The sequence below is a fragment of the Elephantulus edwardii genome, unplaced genomic scaffold (genome assembly GCF_000299155.1).
Source record: "Elephantulus edwardii isolate Elephantulus edwardi_28Jun2011 unplaced genomic scaffold, EleEdw1.0 scaffold00179, whole genome shotgun sequence".
In the NCBI taxonomy this organism is placed as follows: domain Eukaryota; kingdom Metazoa; phylum Chordata; class Mammalia; order Macroscelidea; family Macroscelididae; genus Elephantulus; species Elephantulus edwardii.
Genome location: NW_006399929.1, coordinates 6,303,497 through 6,323,513, shown reverse-complemented (window position 1 = coordinate 6,323,513; position 20,017 = coordinate 6,303,497). Strand labels below are relative to the sequence as shown.

The 20,017-nt window shown below is 39.3% G+C and overlaps 1 protein-coding gene across 1 annotated transcript in view; it reads left to right on the top strand.

Moving 5' to 3' along the window:
* Positions 1 to 20,017, top strand: part of GALC (galactosylceramidase) — a 79,522-nt gene that overhangs the window by 20,531 nt on the left and 38,974 nt on the right. Inside the window, 6 exon segments of the mRNA XM_006896025.1 lie at positions 4,257 to 4,325; positions 4,587 to 4,650; positions 6,655 to 6,768; positions 7,794 to 7,933; positions 16,151 to 16,189; positions 16,526 to 16,656. Of these exon segments, the coding sequence (XP_006896087.1) occupies positions 4,257 to 4,325; positions 4,587 to 4,650; positions 6,655 to 6,768; positions 7,794 to 7,933; positions 16,151 to 16,189; positions 16,526 to 16,656 (557 nt within the window).

The window sequence follows — 20,017 nt, the reverse complement described above, 5'->3', positions numbered from 1 at the left end:
AAAATGTATATTTATATAAGATATAGATTTATAAAATCCAAGTGTGTAGCAGAATACAGTCAGGACAACTTCTGAAATATGCTTTCAGGTACTTCAACCTCGAGCCTCAATGGCGTTAGACCATTGTTACCAAGTTCCTAGTCCTGCTAGTATTGCCCCTCCCCGCAGTTGTCCGGAAATCTTGGGCGAAGGCTGTTAGCTCTGGTCCTGTCTGTGGCGAGGTAGCAGTCAGCTCTGTCTTGTGTCCAGTCTCTCTGTCCTCTGCTTTAGCTGCTGCTGTGGTCGTGGAGGATGAGTTTCATTCTATCCCCTCTTCTTCCCTGGTGGGGAAGATTTTTCCTCAGCTGCTGCTGGATTGCTCAGTTTAATGGAGAGACTAGACAATCCACTTGTGGATTGGCCAATATACCATATTCACATATTTCTATCCATCTACATGACAGAGTCAAACAATGGCTAGGAAATTCATTTGGAAAGATAAACTCCACAAATACCTGTGCTTTGTCATCTTGTGATACGCTTTGACATCTTCTGTTCATCTCCTTTTACTTTCATGTCTTCCCTTTGTTTTGACCTCTTTACATTCTAGTGCAATTTTCAGAGTTGCTTCTGACACCCATTTGGTCTGTCTTTCTTCCCTCTCCTTGTAATGACCATTTGGTTTTCTCATGGATAATATCTTGGATGTCATCTCTTGGCTCATCTGGTCTGCTGTCTTTAGTGTGCAGTGCACAAGGTCTGTTCTTGAGATGATTTTTAAATTCAGTTATGGTAGACTCAAGTACATATTTTGGTTCTCATGGACCAGTTTTAATTTTCTGCAACTTCATTTTAAACTTGTCCATGAGTGATTCACGGTCTGTGTCACAGTTAGCCCCTTGCCTTGTTTTGGCTACTGCTGCTGAGTTTCTCATCCACTCCTTCCACAGATTAAATCAGTCTGATTAATATGTAGTCCTTCAGAGAAGGTCCATTTGTATAGTTGACATTTGTGGTTTTTTTTAAGCTATTTGCAATTAATAAATCATTGAATGTACAAAATTCTGGCATGTGTTCTTCATCCTTATTTCTGCTACCAAGTCTATATTTTCAAGTTCCTCTTCTTTGTTTCCAACTTTTGCATTGCCATCACAAGTTATTATTAATGGTTCTTGGCAGCATGCTTGATCAATTTCAAACTGCAAAAGTTGGTGGTGGTTGTTGTTAGGTGCCATGGAGTTGAGTACAGCTCATAGTGACCCCATGAAAAAAACCCTGCTCTATCCTGGGCCATCCTCACACTTACTGACATACAAGAGCCCATTGTGGCAGTCACCATATCAGTCCTTCTGGTTGAGGGTCTTCCTCTCCTTCGCTGACCCTTCCCAATATCATGTCCTTCTCCAAGGAATAGCCCCTCCTAACAACATGTTTAAAGTATATGAGGTAAAGCCTCCTCATTCTTGCCTCTAAAGAGCACTCCAGCTGAACCGTCTCTAAGACCTATCATTTTGTTCTCTTCGCTGTCCATGGGATGTTCAATGCTCTTCTCCAACACCACAGCTCAAAGGCATCAATTCTTTTTCTAACATTCTTATTCATAGCAAATAATCAGAAAGAATGGGCCTGAATCAGACACACCTTAGTCCTCGAAATGGCATCATTACTCCTCAAAAAATTTGTAGAGATCCCTAACTGCAGATTTTCCCAGTGCATTGTGTCTTCTTATTTCCTGACTGCTGGTAACAAGGGTGTTAATTGTGGATCCAAACAAGATGAAGCTGTTGACAATTTCAATGTCCTCTCTATTAATCCAGATGTTGCCTATTGGCCCAGTGGTAAGAATCTTTGTTTTCTTGACTTTGCGATGCAATCCATACCTAAGGCTTCATTCCTTGATTTTCTACAACAAGTGCTTCAAGTTCTACTCACTTTCAGCAAGCAAGGTTGTGTCATCTGCATAACACAGGTTATAAATGAGTTTCTCTCCAATCCTGATGCCACACTCCTTTTCATCGTGTCCAACCTGGATAATTTGCTCAGTGTACATATTTAATAGGCATGGAGAGAGAATACAACCTTGACACACTCTCTCTTCAATTTTAAACCATGCAGTGTTCCTCTGCTCTGTTTGCACAACAGCCTCCTAACAGTTAACAAGTGTTAATTGCGTTTGGTACAGCCCTTGTCTGTCAGTTACCTGTGCTGAGAAAAGTTGGGGTTGCTGTGATCCTGAAAGCTGTGCAAAAGTTGGTAGATAACTTCAAAGTCTCAGCCCTCAATTTCTTAGCCTAGCAGCACGCTATGATGGAGGAGTAGACAGAAGACAGACAGTTCAGGTCTCCTGACCAGAAAACAGGGACTGCAGACAGGGTGGCTAATTCTTCAGTTCACAGTTTTAAAAGAAAAAAAAAAAGCAAAGGGGGAAGTACTTCAAACACTGACTAAAAGAAGAGGAAAATTATGAAACACAGAACCATAAAAAGCAGAGCATGGCCATGTTGAACAGCCGTCCATGTGGTGTGACAACTCTAGAGGATGGTGGCAGCAGTGGGATCCGGACTAACCAGGCTTGATAGCCTCCCTTGTTCCCTGCCCCCTCCCTACCATTTCTCACCAGATGGTGGGCAGTGTTTCCTGTCCCAACCCCTCAAGACCCAACACTGCCTTGTAAAAGTGCTACTGTGGAGATATGAACCGCGTGACAAGGAACCCTGGAAGATAGATGCCTACGCTTATCAGTCGGGAGGACAAGAATGCATCCTTCTTGACAGAAATAGTGTTTGAACCAAAAGCCCAAGGCTGAACTGGAATTGACTAAATGAGAACGTGAAGTATATTCCATTCAGAAAGATGAGTAAAATTAGTTTGCTTGTACCGGTGTGCATAAGTTAACATCTAGAGTATATTTCGTGAATAAGATGTTACCTGATTTGAATGTTTGTGAACATCGTATAGTATTTGTATATATTCAATAAAAACGTATCAGCTTAACACCCTTATAGTATCCAGAGCCGTCAGGGTTTCAAACTTGTGATTGTCTGCTTCTTGGCATTTGGTCCTTCCGAGAAACCCAGGGGGAGACTGGTTAGAGTTGGAAGCCCCACAGGATAGAGCAGGAACAGCAAGAGCCCAGCTATTTCCTCTGGAAAACTCTCCCATGGTCAAGTTTAGCAAGAAGTGTCATCAGCAGAACTGGGACAGTTGCCAGAGATGAACCTGGGCTGTTGCTGTGCCACAGAGTCAACTGAGCTCTGGCTCCTGGGGCCCTTTGAACAGGCAAGCCCCTCCCTGCTTCACAGAGGTATACACTTAGCCACACGCTCCCCAAGAGGATGCTACCTGGCACATACCAGCATTGTGGAGTGTATGAGAGAGAAGAGAGGACGTATCATCATTAAAGGGTTTGGCTTCCAAGCTGAACAATTTTAAACTATTGGGAGAGGAGAGATTAGTAGGTTTGAACAGCCATTTAATAATTAGATTTGTGTCCTGAGGAGAGTATTCTGGTAATATGGAGAATAGATAGACAAATGGACAGCTCTGAATTGGCTATTCTGATATGTGAGGCTAAGAAAATAATATGACAAGCTGAACTCTGAAGAAGAATTGGACTGCAGGAAGGTTTAGTAACAATAATAAATTATGCAGATGATGCAATTTTGCTTGTGGAAAGTTAATAAGATTTAAAGCACTCACTGAAGGGGATGAAAGACTATATGTAACCTTTGGTATGGATCACACCCCAATATCAAGAAAGCAAAAATCCCTGTAGTTGGTCAAATAGGTAATATGATAAATGGAGAAAAGATTGAAGTTGTTTGAGAACTATCAGAAATACAAGCTGGGTTTAGAAGAGGTCATGGCATTAGAGACATTATTGCCAATGCGAGATTGATCTTGGCAGAAAGCACAGATTACCAGAGGAATGTCTGTGTATGATTCATTGGCTGTGCAAAGGCATTTGACTGTGTGGATCACGACAAATTGTGGCTAACCTTGAGGAGAATGGGAATCTCAGAACACTTAATTGCTCGTGCGAAACCTATGCTTGGACCAGGAAGCAGCCCTCAGAAAAGAGTAAAGAAACACTGCATGGTTCAAAATCAGGAAAGGAGTGCATCAGGGATGCGTTTTGTCACCAAACCTTTTCAATCTATATGCAGAACAGACTAGTCCTCCAATCCTGATGCCACATTTCTCTTCATAAAGCCCAGCCTCTTCAATGATCATCATTGGACTTGTTTTAGTCAGACTTCTTTTTTTGTTTCTTTTAGGCAACCTCTCGACTTCTGGTAAATTACCAAGAGCCCTATCGTTCTCAAATACTGGATTATCTCTTTAAGGTAATAATTCAAGAACAAAAATCATTGAGAAATAATTGTGATGCATTAGTAATTGTTTGAAGGATTCCACAAGTAATATCTGCAAAAATTCTTATTAGAAGGAAAAAGGCCAAGTTATTTTTGGAAAAAGATGCTATCTGCAGTTCAGCCGTGGTTATCTCATTTGCAAAGCAAAAGGCTATTTATTTATGATAGTCTAAATGTGCTATGCTTTTCAAATGATGGAGCACAGTGTAAATACTGTTAACTTTTTTCCCTCAGCCAAACTTTGGTGCCTCTTTGCACATTCTGAAAGTAGAAATTGGTGGTGATGGACAGACCACAGGTAGGTAGATTTGAGAAGTGAGATGTTTACCTTCAACATTTTTAATCTACACCTAACTGTATATACTGACTTCAGAGTGTACATTATAAAAGTGGTGACTTTGATATTGATTGTGGTTCAGTAGATTATTCATTATGGTTCCTTTTAAAAAATAATTCCTTAAGAATTTATATCAAAATAGGAATTATCTATCAGAAGTGGCATTCTGCTTATTTTTGAGATTCCTTTTTTAATTTGAAGTAATAGCAAGCAATTCCATAGCTTAAAAACCCCTATATATACACCATAAAGCTCGTCAAACCTCATTGCTATGGAAGGGGTCCTGATTACAGTTACTCTCCATTGGAGTGTAGAGGTTGTAAATCGTTAACATGAAGACACTGCCCATCATTCTCCCATAGTATGGCTAATGGGGAGATGTGGGGCATTTGGGGTCCTGGGCCAACTCACTGAGAAAGCTCACAGCACCAGAACTCCCCTATATACACTCAAACTCAAAATCATGGCTTTTGAGTTAGAACCAACTCATTAAGGACCTCCAGTGGGTTTCCCATCTTTCTCCCTTGGGGCTGCTGATGGATTTAAACCCCTAGAAAGGCCCACCCTTTGGGTTAGCAGTACAGGTTCCTGTGGACGGGGCCACCAGCGCTCCCCTTATACACTAAACAGAGTGTGAAGATAGGTTAGAATTTTGTAGAGAAGTTAAAAACTATTCTGCTTAGGTATAAAACATGTAAAGTGTTATCAACTTCAAATGACATAAAGTGGTAAGTAACGATATAAGCAATTAATATTTCAGTGTATTTTTTTTCCTTTTAGAAACAAATTATTTTTAACCAAAATGATTTTTAATCTTCCTTGTAACCATTTTGATTGGCTTTATGTAGTGAAAAGTACATGAGGCCAATTAAAATCATCCATAAAGCCATCAATTGATAGGCTTTTGGCTTTATATAAGAAGAATTATTCTGATGCTTTTGACAGAGCTTGTTATTTATAAGTCAGTTTCTATTATAGTGAACTCTAGAGAGGATAGATCTGTATATTTGTGTTCCTGATACTAGCTTGGAGGTAATTTTTTGTTAAACAGATATAATTATTATGTAGGTATATTGCTATTTAATCTGTGTCAGAAGGGGAAGAAAAAAACCCCAAGAAGCAAGAACAAAGGAGTCTGCACATGTATTATAAACTCTCCCCAAGCTACTGCAAGAGGACATGTGCTTTATTGTCCCAGCACTTTATGCAGAATGGAAAACAACTGCCCAGCTTCATTTGCTGTAGGTAACTTAGAGTGGAGACTGTGGAGCACGCAGTTGTGGTGAATTCTGATGTTTATGTTTAAGAAGACATAGGCAGGGCTCTCCTCTGATGAGGACATAACTAGAGAGTCCACATGTTTGTGAAACTCTGAAATACATGGGAACCTTGATGCTCTTTTCCTACCCTGACACATTGAAGAGGTTCGTAGAGATTTTTTTTACTGTGGAAATGTGTGCTGAGGACTTTTTAATCCCCTCAAAAAGACATAGATTTTTGCAATCACAGGGTAATTAGGTTCAAGTTGTAGGATACAAGAATTGGCACCCAGGAGCCAGAGGATTCAGTGCCATGGTCAGGAAGCTAGAAGATGTGGTGGCATGAATTTAAAATTAGACACAGGGATTTGCAAACTCCAGAGAGAGCAAAAACCTAAGTGAAAAACTAAACCAAGCCAAACCTAGGTGAATGCAGTCCTAGGAATTTTCAATTATGTAAGATTGTAAGGTGTAAAATCACCTTGCACAAAGCAGTTTGCCTTTTCCCCCTTCTCAAGCACCAGAGACTAATGAATGGGCTGAACAGATCCGGAGGGGTGTCTGTGGGCCAGCTCCAGAAGTGGAAAAAGAATAGCAATTCTGTGTCTTGCATGCCTGTGGGGGTGGCTGGAGGGCAGGGGTGGTGACAGCCATGGGAATGGCCACTGGCAGGTATTTCCTTCCCCTTTTGCTCCCCTCCACGCAGATGGCACCGAGCCCTCCCACATGCACTACATGTTAGATGAGAATTATTTTCGAGGTTATGAGTGGTGGTTGATGAAGGAAGCTAAGAAGAGGAACCCTAACATTACACTCATAGGTAAGAAGTAAAGTTTCCGTCCTTCAGCATTCTGTTTTAATTAACTTTTAAATTCTGCGTGTCGATGGAGTAGCTGTTATTACTGAAGTATTAGTAATGTGATGCTACCAGGAGCGAAACAAGTGTGAGGCTTGAACATCATCATCCATATGGTTGTCTATGCCTCCAAGATTGCAGCCATTGAAAACCATATGGATGGTCGTCTATTTTGAGATGTGTGGAGTTGCCATGAATCAGAATCAACTCCCTGGCAACTATAAAAAAAATAGAGAAATAAAAATTATATATGTATGTGTATATGGTTGTGTGCGTGTGTGTGTGTATATATAATATATATGTTGTTGTTGTTATGTGCCATCACATCTCTTGTGACTCATAGTGATCCTATTGATCCTATGTACAACAGCCCTAAACTCTGCTCTGTCCTGTGCCTATATATATAGTAAATAACAAGGGAGTTTAGCCTCTCACCTAAAGACCAAGCCTCTCTAGGGGTTTGAATTTGCCAGTGTCCCTGTAGGAGAATGTCAGTCTCCTCCCGAGAGACTTACAGCCTCAGAAAGCCTCCACAGGGTCAGCTATGAGTCAGGTGTGACTGGATGGCAATGAACTTGAGTTTTTAACCTCACACAATTAGTTAAGCATCGGCTTTCCAGAACTCTTTGATCTAATGTCTATGATCAAGAGATTGACTATGGAGAACATATTCATGAGTGGATGAGGGAGTGGGTGAGAGGGTAGACCTTGAAATTGTGTAATGCCTGTCTTTCTATAGCTCAGTGTTTTGAGTGTTTATTATTCCTTTATCCTTTTCTTTAGAGGACATTTGGAATTCAAACGCTAAGGATCAATCAGGAATGATGGTATCTCTAGACTAGAAAGAGCTTTGAGTACTTGTAGGTGATGTGTAATCTTCCCCTTGGTCCTCAACTGTGTTGGCGTTTGGCTTAGGAGCGCTCATCTTTTATTAAAAGTTAGCTAATGCTGTTAGCCCATTCTGTCTGCCTCTTCCTTTCTCTCTCCAGGGTTGCCGTGGTCATTCCCTGGATGGTTGGGCAAAGGTTTCAACTGGCCTTACGTCAACATTCAGCTGACTGCCTATTATGTCGTGGCCTGGATTGTGGGCGCCAAGCGTTATCATAATTTGGACATTGATTATGTTGGGGTTGGTAAATATATTTAAAATACAATTGAGTTTTTGATATTCGTATGTAAGTTTTTAAGGTAACTTGATTCAGTGGCACTTTTCTGACTAGCCATTTTGCGCCATGAGACTAATGTGCTCTAATGGTGCCTAGTGACATTTGAGTCTTGCTTCCCTGCCTTACTTAGGCAGATTCTTCCCATTTTGAAATCTGTACCTAGCGGATGCTTTCTTATAACTGGTTTTCTTCCTTAGCGCACGTGTGTGTGTGTGTGTGTGTGTGTGTGTGTGTGTGTGTACGTGTGTACCTTCTCCCTCAAATCAACTCCTCCTGAGAAGTTTTTCTACTTTTTTCTAAATCTTGAGTGCTATAGAACTTAATTTTGCTTTGCAGTGTATGTATACTACTTGACTTTGCTTTATGATGAGCCATCTCAAGTATTTTCCTTAAAAGATCAGAGAGTGTTTATTTTAGATTTTTTTGGGGGTGGGGGGGTTTGTGTGTCAAGAGACAAAATTTAGGATACCACACAGGCATTCATCTATCTATTTAAAATGTAATCATTAGAAACTGTAAAAGCCATTTTGAGCTGTCAGACTGAAAAGTACAGGTGGGCTAGATTTGAACTTTAGGTTGGAATGTCCTTACCCCTGTTGTAAATTGTTATTTAATAGGTTTTGTGTTTTGTGGTTTGTTTTTATTTTTAATTCATATTCATTGTGTTTCATGTATAGACATTGTATTTTATACAGTTTTTCCATACAGTATATTTTCATTAATTTGAAATGTGAGGTTTTTAATAATTGTTGTTAGGTGCTGTTGAGTTGGTTGTGACTCGTAGTGGCTTGTACAACAGGGTGAAACCACGACCTAGTCTTGTGGCGTCTTCATAATCATGTTTGTGCTTGAACCTGTGTTCCAGTCACTATGTCAGCTCATCTCTTTGAGTGTATTCCTGTTTTTTTATCCAATTAACTCCAAGCATGAAGTCCTTCTCCAAGTACTGGTCCCTCCTGATAACATGTGCAAAAGAATGAAAACATATTCTACTCCCCAGCTGCTCTATGGGCTATGACAATGTACCCATAGTTGGGTCTTAGTAAAAGTTTGCTTATTAATATGCCATTTGTCAAAACATTTCATGTAATTGCAAGTATTACTGATTGCCTACATGTTATGGACATCATGACTATCTCTGAGATTAGTGAGGTTAGTAAGATCTTGACAGATTTAGTAAAAGAGCCTGAAATGGGCACAGATGAGCTTGGGTGAATATCACCCATGGATGGATGACAGGACCCTGGAGATAAGCTTGGGTGAATATCACCCATGATGGCAGGAAGCTGGAGAGGAGCATCTGCTTGCTTGGACTGTCCTTTTCCAAATTATAACTGACGATGAACCTGCATTTGAGAGTTTTCTTAAATGTCAGGGTAATTTTTTTTTTTTTTTTTTACCCAGAGTGAAGTTAATTTCAAGGTTTTGTGTAATAACTTTCCGTTATGGTAGCCACGTTTAGAAAATGTTTCTGCAAAATAAGGGATGATCAGTATGGCTTTTAGACTCTTGATAGTCATACATTATGGCAAGAGGCTTTAGACCAGGAACTCTTTCTTATACAACTTGAGTGGCATAATTTTTGGAATTACAGCGCTTGAACCTTGGATTTGCCTATTATTAAAAATTTTCTCAGCTTCAAATGCAAAGTCTTCATGATCTACATCTAGGAGAGTTTTTATCTATCTATTATCCTCTTTAAGCATTTGCTTTTGTGAACTAACACATCTGTATTTCTCAATGTGTTTTTAAAATAATTCTGCCTTTGTGATCCTGTACTAACTATAATTAGTATGTTGTCTTTTGGTTTTCCAGTACTTAGTGTAATGCCTTGCACACCTCAAGGGTAGGTGCTTTTGAGGTAGTTCCTGTTCCTAGCAGTCTGCGTAGAACAGAATGAAACACTGCCCAATTGTCTGCCATCTTCAATAGGCTGTATGCTGAACCCATTGTTGCAATGGCTGTGTCACACCGTCTCACTGACGATCCTCCTATTTCCTCCTTATCCTCTGTTTTACCAAGTAGGATGACCTTTTCCATTGGCTGGTCCCTCCTGATAACACGCCCAAAGTGAGATGAAGCCTCATCATCCTCATTTCTAAGAACCATTCAGGCTTAACTTCTTCCAAGACAGATTTGCTCCTCCTTCTGGTACCTGCCTTCTGTTGTTGTTATGTGCCATCGAGTTGCTTGTGACTCATAGCGACCCTATGTACAACAGCCCTAAACTCTGCTCTATCCTGTGCCAATCTCATTGTCTCCAACACACCCATCCCGATTACCCCAGTCACTGAATCAGTCACCTCATAGAGGGTCTTCTCCTCCTGTGCTGTCCCTCCACCCTCCCAAGCATGATGTTCCTCTTCAAGGATCAGTCTCTCCTTACAATATGTCCAAAGTATGTTAGAAGGAGCCTCAGAATCCTTGCTGCCAAAGAGCTGCCTGGTTTAACACTTTCCAAGATGAATCTGTTTGTTTTCTTAGCAGTCCATGCTACACTCAACACTCTTCTCCAGCACTATAGCTCAAAGGCATCAATTCTCCTTCTATTCTCCCTAGTTATTGTCCAACTCCCTGATGCATAAGTGATTGCAAAGACCATGGTCTGTATCAGATGCACCTTAGTCTCCAGAGAGACACCGGTACTTTGGAGAGGTCCCTAACAGCAGACTTTCCCATCACTATACGTTTTTTAATTTCCTGGCTACTGGTGCCGAGAGTGTTGACTGTGGAGCCAAGCAAACTAAAGCTGTGAAAAAATCTCTATCTCTTCATCATCCATCCTGATGCTGCCAATTGGTCCAGTGGTGAGAATCTTTGTCTTCTTGATATTGAGCCTCAATCTATATTGAAGGCTGCAGTCCTTGACCCTGTGCAGCAAGTGCTTCAGGTCCACTAGCACATTCAATATCCTTTGTCAACACCATGACTTAATGCATAAATTCTTCCTTATTCCTTGTGCATGTTTTACCAGTGTATGAGGCCATTGAAAAGACAAGCTCACCTTAGCCTCAAAGTGTTACCTTTGCACTTCAATACTTTAAAGAGATCTTTTGCAACAGATTTGCGCAATGCCATATCCTGATTTCTTAACTACTGCCTCTCTCCGTAGGTGTTGATTATAGCTCTGAGTAAAATTAAATCCCTGATTTCTTTAATCTTCTGTTTATTTTGCTCTTGCTTGTGAGGATTTTGTTTTCTCTCTGTTGTGATTCTGAAGGCTATAATCTCTGGTCTTGACCAAGAATTACTTCACCTCTTCTTCACTTTGAGTAACTAGGTTGTACCATTTGTGTGCTGCAAGCTGTCAGTGAGTCTTCCTTTCATCTTGCTGCTGTGCTCGTCACATAAACCATTTTCTTAGATTGATTGCTTATTGTCCACATGAATTAAGAATAGATATATGTATATATAATAGCTGTTTCATATCTCTTCTGAAATTACACCATGCATTATCTCTGTGTTTTGTTTGAACAACTGCTTCTTGGTCTATGTACAGGTTCTGCATGAGCACAGTGAAGTGTTCTAGAATTGTTGATGATTTTTATGATCCATATAATTAAATGTGTTTGCAGTGTCAATAAAACACAAGTAAACATTTTTCTGGTACCCTCATGCTGTTAGCCACGCTATGCCTGACATCAGCAGTGATAGCACTGTTTCTGTGACCTCTTCTGAATCTGGCTTGGAGTTTTGACAATTCCCTTCTGTACACCTGCAACCCTTTTAAAATGATCTTCGGCATAATTTTACTTGCACATGATGTTAATGATATTGTTTGATGATTTACACATTCCCTTGAATTACTTTCCTTGGTAGTGGACACAAGCTTCTTCCATTTGGTTTGCCAGGGGGAGGTCTTCTAGATTTCTGAGTAGAAATAAGTGTGTGCTTCCATTGTTGCATATGTGTGTTGAAACATCTCAGTTGGTATTCTGTCAATCCCTGGAACCTTGCTTTTGGTCAGTACTATTAGTGCAACTTGGACATCTTCCCTCTGTATATTTGGTTCTTGATTATTTGCTCCTTCCTTAAATAGTTGAACTTTGACTAATTCTTTTTTGTACAGTGACTCTCTGTACATTCCAGTTTCTTTTGATATTTTTGTTATTCAACATAGCGACCCTATAAACAAAACACCCGAACCCTGTTCTGTAACAATTGCCATTTCTCTTAGAGTTTCCAGAGGCATGTTGTTTAGGAAGTTGATGCCACTCCTGCTTCCAAACCTATCTTAACACTGTCCATGATGGGTAACCATTATGGCAATTGACACACAAGTGGCATAATGTTCAGCATCACAGTAACCCCAAGTTACCTCAGTACAACACATTGACAGAGCAGTGCTGTACCATGTAGAAGAATGTTAGTCCCAAACACAATTAATACCACCTGATTTTAAATACCAAGGCCCACTACCAGATCTTGTTGATTCTAAACAAGAGGCTTCCCACCCACAGCTCATTGTCAGCTAAATCCAGAAAATCCAATCAGCTCACACACAATTGTGAACAAAACAAAAAAGAAACCAAACAGATCACACCCAACCCTCAACCAACACAAAACATACCACCTTCCAGAATCAACAAAGCCTTTGTCAATATTTCTGATTGGGGCTTTAATTTTTTTTTTCTTTAGTTTTTTCTTCAGTGTGACAACTCTGAACATGTTCTTTACTTTTGGTTTTCTAATTCTAGATTGTACAACATTTCATGATAATATTTTGTCTTCTTGAGCTGCCTGTTTTAATCTTTTGTTCAGTTCTTGTACTTTACTATTTATTACTTTTTTATGTGCCATTGAGTCACTTGCAACTCATAGTGACCCAGTATGACAGTTCTGAACCATGCCCTATCCTGTGCCAACCTTACTGTCTCTGACACACCTACCCGCATTACCCCAGTCATTGAATCAATCCATCTCATCAAGGGCCTTCCTCTCTTGTTTTAGGTGTATGGAATTTTTAAGAGCAACTTTGAGAGTCTCTTCTGATGTCCTTGTTGATCTTTTCTTTCTTGCCTGTCTTTTTAATGGTCATTATTTTCTCCATATATAATATCTTTGACATCATTCCAGAACTCATCTAATCTTTGGTTATTAATATTCAGTGTGCCAAATCTTTTCTTGAGATGTTCTTTAAATGCAGATGAGATATACTCAAGGTTGCACTTTGGCCTATGTGGACTTGTTTTCATTTTCTTTAGCATTACCTTGAACTCGCATGGGTGCAATTAATGTTTTCAGGGCCTTTTATATAGTTGGCCCCTGGCTTTATTCTGACTGATGATTTTGGGCCTCTCTGCCATTTCTTTCCACGGATGTAGTCAATTTTATTCATCTTTGGTGAAGTCCATGTGTATGATTGCAGTTTATGCTGTTGGAACAGGTGTTTGCAGTGAGTAAGATGTTGGCCTTGAAAAATTCTATCGTGCATTCTCAAGTAGTGCTTCAATCAGCATGGCTATTACTTTTAAACTTTCACATTTCAATTACTGGTAGTGACAAAATGAGTAAATCTGAATAATTGTCATATTAACTGGTAGGCATGTAACTATTATGCTACCATTGACAGCATTTAATTTCAAGATATATCTTGAAGCATTATTTTTGACAAGGATGTGACACTCTTCTTCCACTACAACTCAAAGATACTCTCTGGTCAACAGATCAAACCTACACCCAGTTCTGTGCCATCCTCACAATCTCTGTCATGCTTGAGCCCATTGTTACAGTCACTGGGTTAGTCTGTCTTGTTGAGGGTCTTCTATTCTTTCTTTGACCTTCCACTCTACCATCATGATGTCTTTTCAAAGGACTAACCCCTCTTGACAGTATGCTCAAAATATGTGAGACAATGAATCACCATCCTTGCTTCCAAACAGCAACCTGGCTGCACTTTCTCCAAGACTTGTTTTCTCTTGTGGTAGTCCATGGGATATTCAGTCTTCTTCTCCAACACTACAACTCAAAGGCGTTGATTCTTCAGTCATCCTTATTCATTGTTCCACTTTCAGATGCATAGGAAGGAATTGAAATGACCATAGCTTGGATTAGGCTCACCCTAGTTTTTAGACTGACATCCTTGCTCTTTAGCACTTAAAAGAAGTCTCTGACAGCAGGTTTTCCCCATTGCAACATGTCTGTTGATTTCTTGACTGCTGCTACCACAGCATAGTAGACCTTATTATTGTCTGATTTAAAATTGTCAATACCAGTCTGTTTCTGCTCCCTAATACATGGTAATGACAGTCACGAAATCAAAAGGCATATTGCATTGGGAAAAATCTGCTGTCAGGGACCTCTCCAAAGTGCTAAAGAGCAAGGATGTCAGTTTAAAGACTAAGAAATGCCTGCTATTTTCAATTACTTCCTATGCATTTGAAAGTTGGACAATGAATAAGGATGTCTGAAGTAGCATCAAGGACTTTGAGTTGTAGTGCAGGAGAAGAGTACTGAATTTCCCATGGCCTCCCAACAGAACAAATCTGCCCTGGGTTGGTTGCTAAGGAGCAACCAGGGTGCTCCATAGAGGCAAGGATGATGAAACTTCATCTCACATACCTTTGAGCCTGCCGTCAGAAAGGGTCAGTCCTTCGAAAAAGACATCTTGATGGGAAAATGTGGAGGGTCTGAGAAAGAGCAAAAGACCAACAAGATCGACTCACCCAGTGACTATAACAATGGGGTAAAGCTTGTCAGAGACCATGAAGACGGCACAGGATAGGGTATGGGTTTGATCTGCTCACCAGAGGAGATCTATGAGTTCTAGTGGGTTTGATGGCACCAATCAATAACTATGCCACGAATTATAAATTGAAGAGGAACAGTGTCACATTCTTGTCAAAAAGAGCATTTCAAGATACATCTTGAGAATAAAGGCTGTAAGTGGTAGCTTAATATCTACGTGGCTGCAAGGATGACCAATTAATATGACCATTATTCAGATTTACTTATCAGTCACTAATGTTGAAGATGAAGAATTTGAAAAGTGTCATTAACTTATGCAGTCTCTGACTGCATCTTTTCTCTGGCTCTCCACCTGTAGAGTCTGATGGGAAAAGACATCCTGGGAAAGGTGGAAAGTCAGAGAAAGAAAAAGAAGACCCCCAAAAGATAGATCGACACAGTGGCTCTAACAAAGGGTTTGAGCATATCAGAGATCCTGAGGATGGGTCAGGCTAGCACAGGGTCCAGAGCTCTGTTCACGTTGTTGTTGATGTTAGTTGCCATCACGTCTCATAGCAGCACTATAAACAAATCTGAAACCAGTCCTGTCCTGCACCATCCTCACATTTGCTGACACACAAGAGCCCATTGTAGCAGTCACCATGTCAGTCCACCTGGTTGAGGGTCTTCCTCTCCTTCACCGACCCTCCACCCTTCCCAACATCATGTCCTTCTTCAAGGAATAGCACCTGTTGTCCCTAGGGTTCCTAAAAGTTGTAGGCTACTCCATCGCAACTAATAACAACAGTAAAGCTTAGGATAATGATTTTCGAGCGTTCCATTTAATTTTTGACAACTTGCAATTTTCTTTGATGTATACTTTGTGTATTTCACATCCCAGTTATCAATGACTGTTTATATTTATATGTAAATAGCTGTTTCTTCTCCTTTTGAGTCATGCCGTTGATCAGCACCTGAAGGTCCTGGAAGCTTTACTCCATTTTCATTACGGTAGAAGCTCTATGGAGGGGACAACTCTTCTCCATTGCATTGTGAGAGCCTTCTGTCTCGGGGGTTCATTATCCAGTTCTCTTTCATGTGTTTCCCTTCTAGCTATAAGATTTAGAAATAGATCATTAAGTCCTTCTTTCTGATCTGTCTTAGTGTAGAAACTGGTGAAACCCATTATCCACCATAGGTGGCCCTAATGGGATTTGATGTACATGGCAAGTTACACTAATTACATTGTAGTTGTCGAATGAGTGCATGAATATTCGATGGTCTTGTAAATATTTGTAACTAATTACTTTTTTGCAAGTGCATCTGCTACACATTTTAAGATTAAGAATATTTTCATTTACATGAATTATTTTAGGTTATAAATTCTATGATCATTTTATAAAGTAGGAAAATTGATATTTTAGACAATATGAATTGTGAGTCAAGAAGTGTTAACAAGAGTCTCTGCTTTCTAATATTAAAACTTTGAATTTTTAACTGCTTGACTTTTGTAGATTTGGAATGAGAGAACATTTGACATTGATTATATCAAGGTCAGTATAACTTTAGGATCTTTTTATCTTTAAATTATTAGTGGGAATTCCTTTATAGAATGTAACTTATTTTTTTTTCTGTTTGCATTGCATTTATGGTTTATTATTCTGATTTTCAGTTTATTCCTATGGTTTTTAAATTGTAGCTGGAGAATCTCAATTAAGTTCTGAGAGTGGTTGCGGGAAATGTACATATGAGACTTGTGTACTCTGTCGAGTCAGAACCACCAACGGGGTTGGGTTTTAAAAATAGTTTTAGATAGATATCTTTGTTTTAATTCTACAGATAGAAATGTGTTTGTGACTTTTCTTATTTATTGTTTACCTTTCTGGAAGATGCTAAGAAAGATGCTGAACCATCAAGGTCTCGAGCAAGTGAAAATCATAGCCAGTGATAATCTCTGGGAACCCATTTCTGCTTTAATGCTCAAGGACGCTGACCTCTTGAATGTGGTTGATGTTATAGGGTAAGGAATGTTTTTACTTTGAAAACTAGTTATTTCAGATTCTTACTCTGTGTATCCAGTATATCTTTATTTTTTGTCTTCTCTCCATGTTTGATTGTATTTTGAGAAGGTATCTTTTTTGTATTTACTTAGCTAAACCATGTATAGCTGAATACTCATTTCCTTTCTCTTTGAAATGGATGCGTTTTGGAACCTTGCTATGACAATGACATGCATTTGTAACTTTTAAAATCTTATGTATATCTTGGGAATCTACTAAAAGAGAACTTTATAAGATAAAGGGGCAGAATAGGTTTTGCTTTTAGATATGATAATGGCAACGTTTTGAAATAAGTTCCTGTCTTCCAGGCTGTGGCTAGCAGCTCTCACCATGAAGAACTTAGGTAAATTGCATGATATTACAAAATTCAGGAGTCTCTGAGACTATTTCACTTCTGAAATTACAATTATAGTTTTGAGGGCCCCCAGGATCATCATGAAACTTGAACAGATGTAAGATATTTATGTCTTTATACTTAAAAGATAAGTACAGATTTAACTGTATCTTCATGAAAAAATTGGGTGTTCAATTCAGTTTTATTTTTTTATGTTGTTACTTAATCCAGTGAGTTTTCTTCTGAGCAATGCTTTTAGTTTGATCTCAGTCTTTGTAATTATGCTTTCCTAGTAATTGATCTGATAGATATTATACTACCTTTTGGTCCAATAAATGCTTTCCACTTTCCAAGCTGAAGGATTCTTCAGTTTTTGATTGTTTAATTAATATTTACCTCAATAGAATTGTGGTCCTTTAACATTGAATGTATCATTTAACTTTTTTTAAATGTTTTGTCATTTACTATATCAAAGTATTTCCTCATCAGGATTCAGAATTGAGTGCATGCTATTTACATTATTGACTATATTGTTTGGATTTCTGTATCCTAATTATTTTGTGCATTTGAACTCTCTAGGGATACCAGCAGTGTTCATTTCCTTTTATTAGTATGTACCTAGGCAGTCCTGGGAGCACAGTGGTTAAGTGCTTAACTGCTAAGCAAAATATCTGGTTCTACCCCACCAGCAGAAAAATGAAGTTGTCTGCTTCTTTAAAGATTTACAGCTGTAAAAATCCTTGCTTCTCCAAGGACTAGTCTCTCCTAGTAACATGCACAAAGTATATGAGACCGAGCATTCAAATCCTTGCCTCCAAGGAGCAAACTAGTTTCACCCTCTCCAGGACAGACCTATTTGTTCTTTTGGCACTCCATGGTATATTCAATACTCTGCTCCAGCGCCACAACTCTAAGCCACTGATATTCTGTCATCCTTAGGTATTGTCCAGTTCTCTGATACATACCAAGTAACTGAAAAAGCTATGACCTGGATCAGGTGCTCCTTAGTCTCTAGATTGACATCATTGCTCTTCAGCAATCTGGAGAGGTCCCTGACACTAGATTTTCCTGACACAGTTTGTCTTTTGATTTCCTGAGTGCTGGTGCCAAGATTATTGATTGTGGAACCAGGAAGCTGAAATTGTTAACAATCTCAATCTCTTCTATCATGATGCTGCCAATTGGCCCAGTGGTTTTCTTGATATTGAGCTTCAGTCTGTGTTGCAAACTGCAGTCTTTGACCTTCTGCAGCAGATGCTTCAGGTCCTCCTCAGTTTTGGAAGGCACGGTTGTGTCATCTGCATAACGCAGGTGGTTGATGAGTCTTCCTCCAATCCTGATGCCACACTCTTCATCAAGTCTAGTTTCCCAAATGATCTGTTCTGCATATAGGCTGACAAGATATGGAGAAAGAACACAACCTTGATGCACTCCTTTTCTTGATTTTCAACAGAATTCCCTTGCTCAGTTCTAATAACTGCTCTCTGGTCTAAGTACAGGTTTTGCGTGAGCATAATACAATGTTCTGAGATTATGATTCAATGTTAGCCACAGTTTATTGTGATTCACACAGTCAAATGTTTTTGCATAGTCAATGAAACACAAATAGACATTCCTTTGGTCCTCTCTGCTTTTAGCCAGGATCCATCTGACATTGGCAATGATGTCCCTAGTGCCACAGCCTTTTCTAAATACAGCTTGTAATTCTAGTAGTTCTCTGTCAATGTACTATCCCAGTCATTTTTGCATAATTTTCACCAGAATTTTACTTGTGTGTGATATTATTTGATAGTTTCCACACTCTGTCAGGTCACTTTTTTTTTTTAATGGCTAAAAAAAACAGACCTCTTCCAGTCAATTGGCCAGGTAGTTGTCCTCCAGATTTCTTTGCACAACCTTGTGAACACATCCAGGGAAGAATCATTGCATTGAAATATGTCAATTAGTATTCCATCAATTCATGGGCCTTGTTTTTTGCTAATTCCTTCAGAGGTGCGATAACTTCCTCCTTCATCACCATTGCCTCTTTATCACATACTGTTTCATGAAATTCTTCCATGTCACCCAGTTCTTTTTGGTGCAGTGAGTCTTCTATCTTCTTCTGATGCTTCCCGGATCATTTACTATTCTGTCCATAGAGTCTTTAAGTATTGTATCTCAAGGCTTGAATTTTTCAGTTACTTCACCTTGATAACTGCTGAGAAAGTGCATCCCTTTTAATTTACTGACTCTGTCTCCTTTGCTCATTTTATTATAATACTTGGCTTTGTTGTCTTCCAGAGATGCCCTTTGAATCTTTTTGTACAGCTCCTTAACTTCCTGATTTCTTTCCTTTGCTTTGGCTCCTCAGTATTCTAGTGCAATTTTGAGAGTCTCTTTTGACATCCATCTCCATCTTTTCTTCCTCCTCTGTCTGTATTGACCTTTTGCATTCTTCATGGATGATATTCTTTCAATGAAATATCAGCTGTGAAAATGAAGTCAGATACTAATTGTGGAACTGACCATCAGCTACTCATATACAAGTTTAAGCTGCAGCTAAAGAAAATGAAAACAAATCCAAAAGAACCAAAATTTGATCTTCGGTTTATTCGGTGGAATTATATATGTATGTATATATATATATATAATCTTAAGAACAGTTTGGGGTCTTGAACACTAATGAACGAAGATGAGCTGAGATGTAGGAGAGTATCAAGAATATTCATGAAGAATGCCAAAGGTAGTTTCTCCTGCTGTTGTTGTTAAGTGCCATCGAGTCATAGATGACGCATAGCGACCCTATGAATGAAAGACCTAAACACTTATATAACTTTCATCGTTTCTCCAAATTCATAGGGTTTCCAGAGACAAACTATTTTGGAAGTGGATGCCACTCCTGCTTCCAAGCTTGTTTTAATTAGGGAGCTCCACCATCACATTTGACATATCAGTGTCACAGTGTTCAGCATCTCAGCAACCACGAGTTATTTCTGTACAGCAAATGG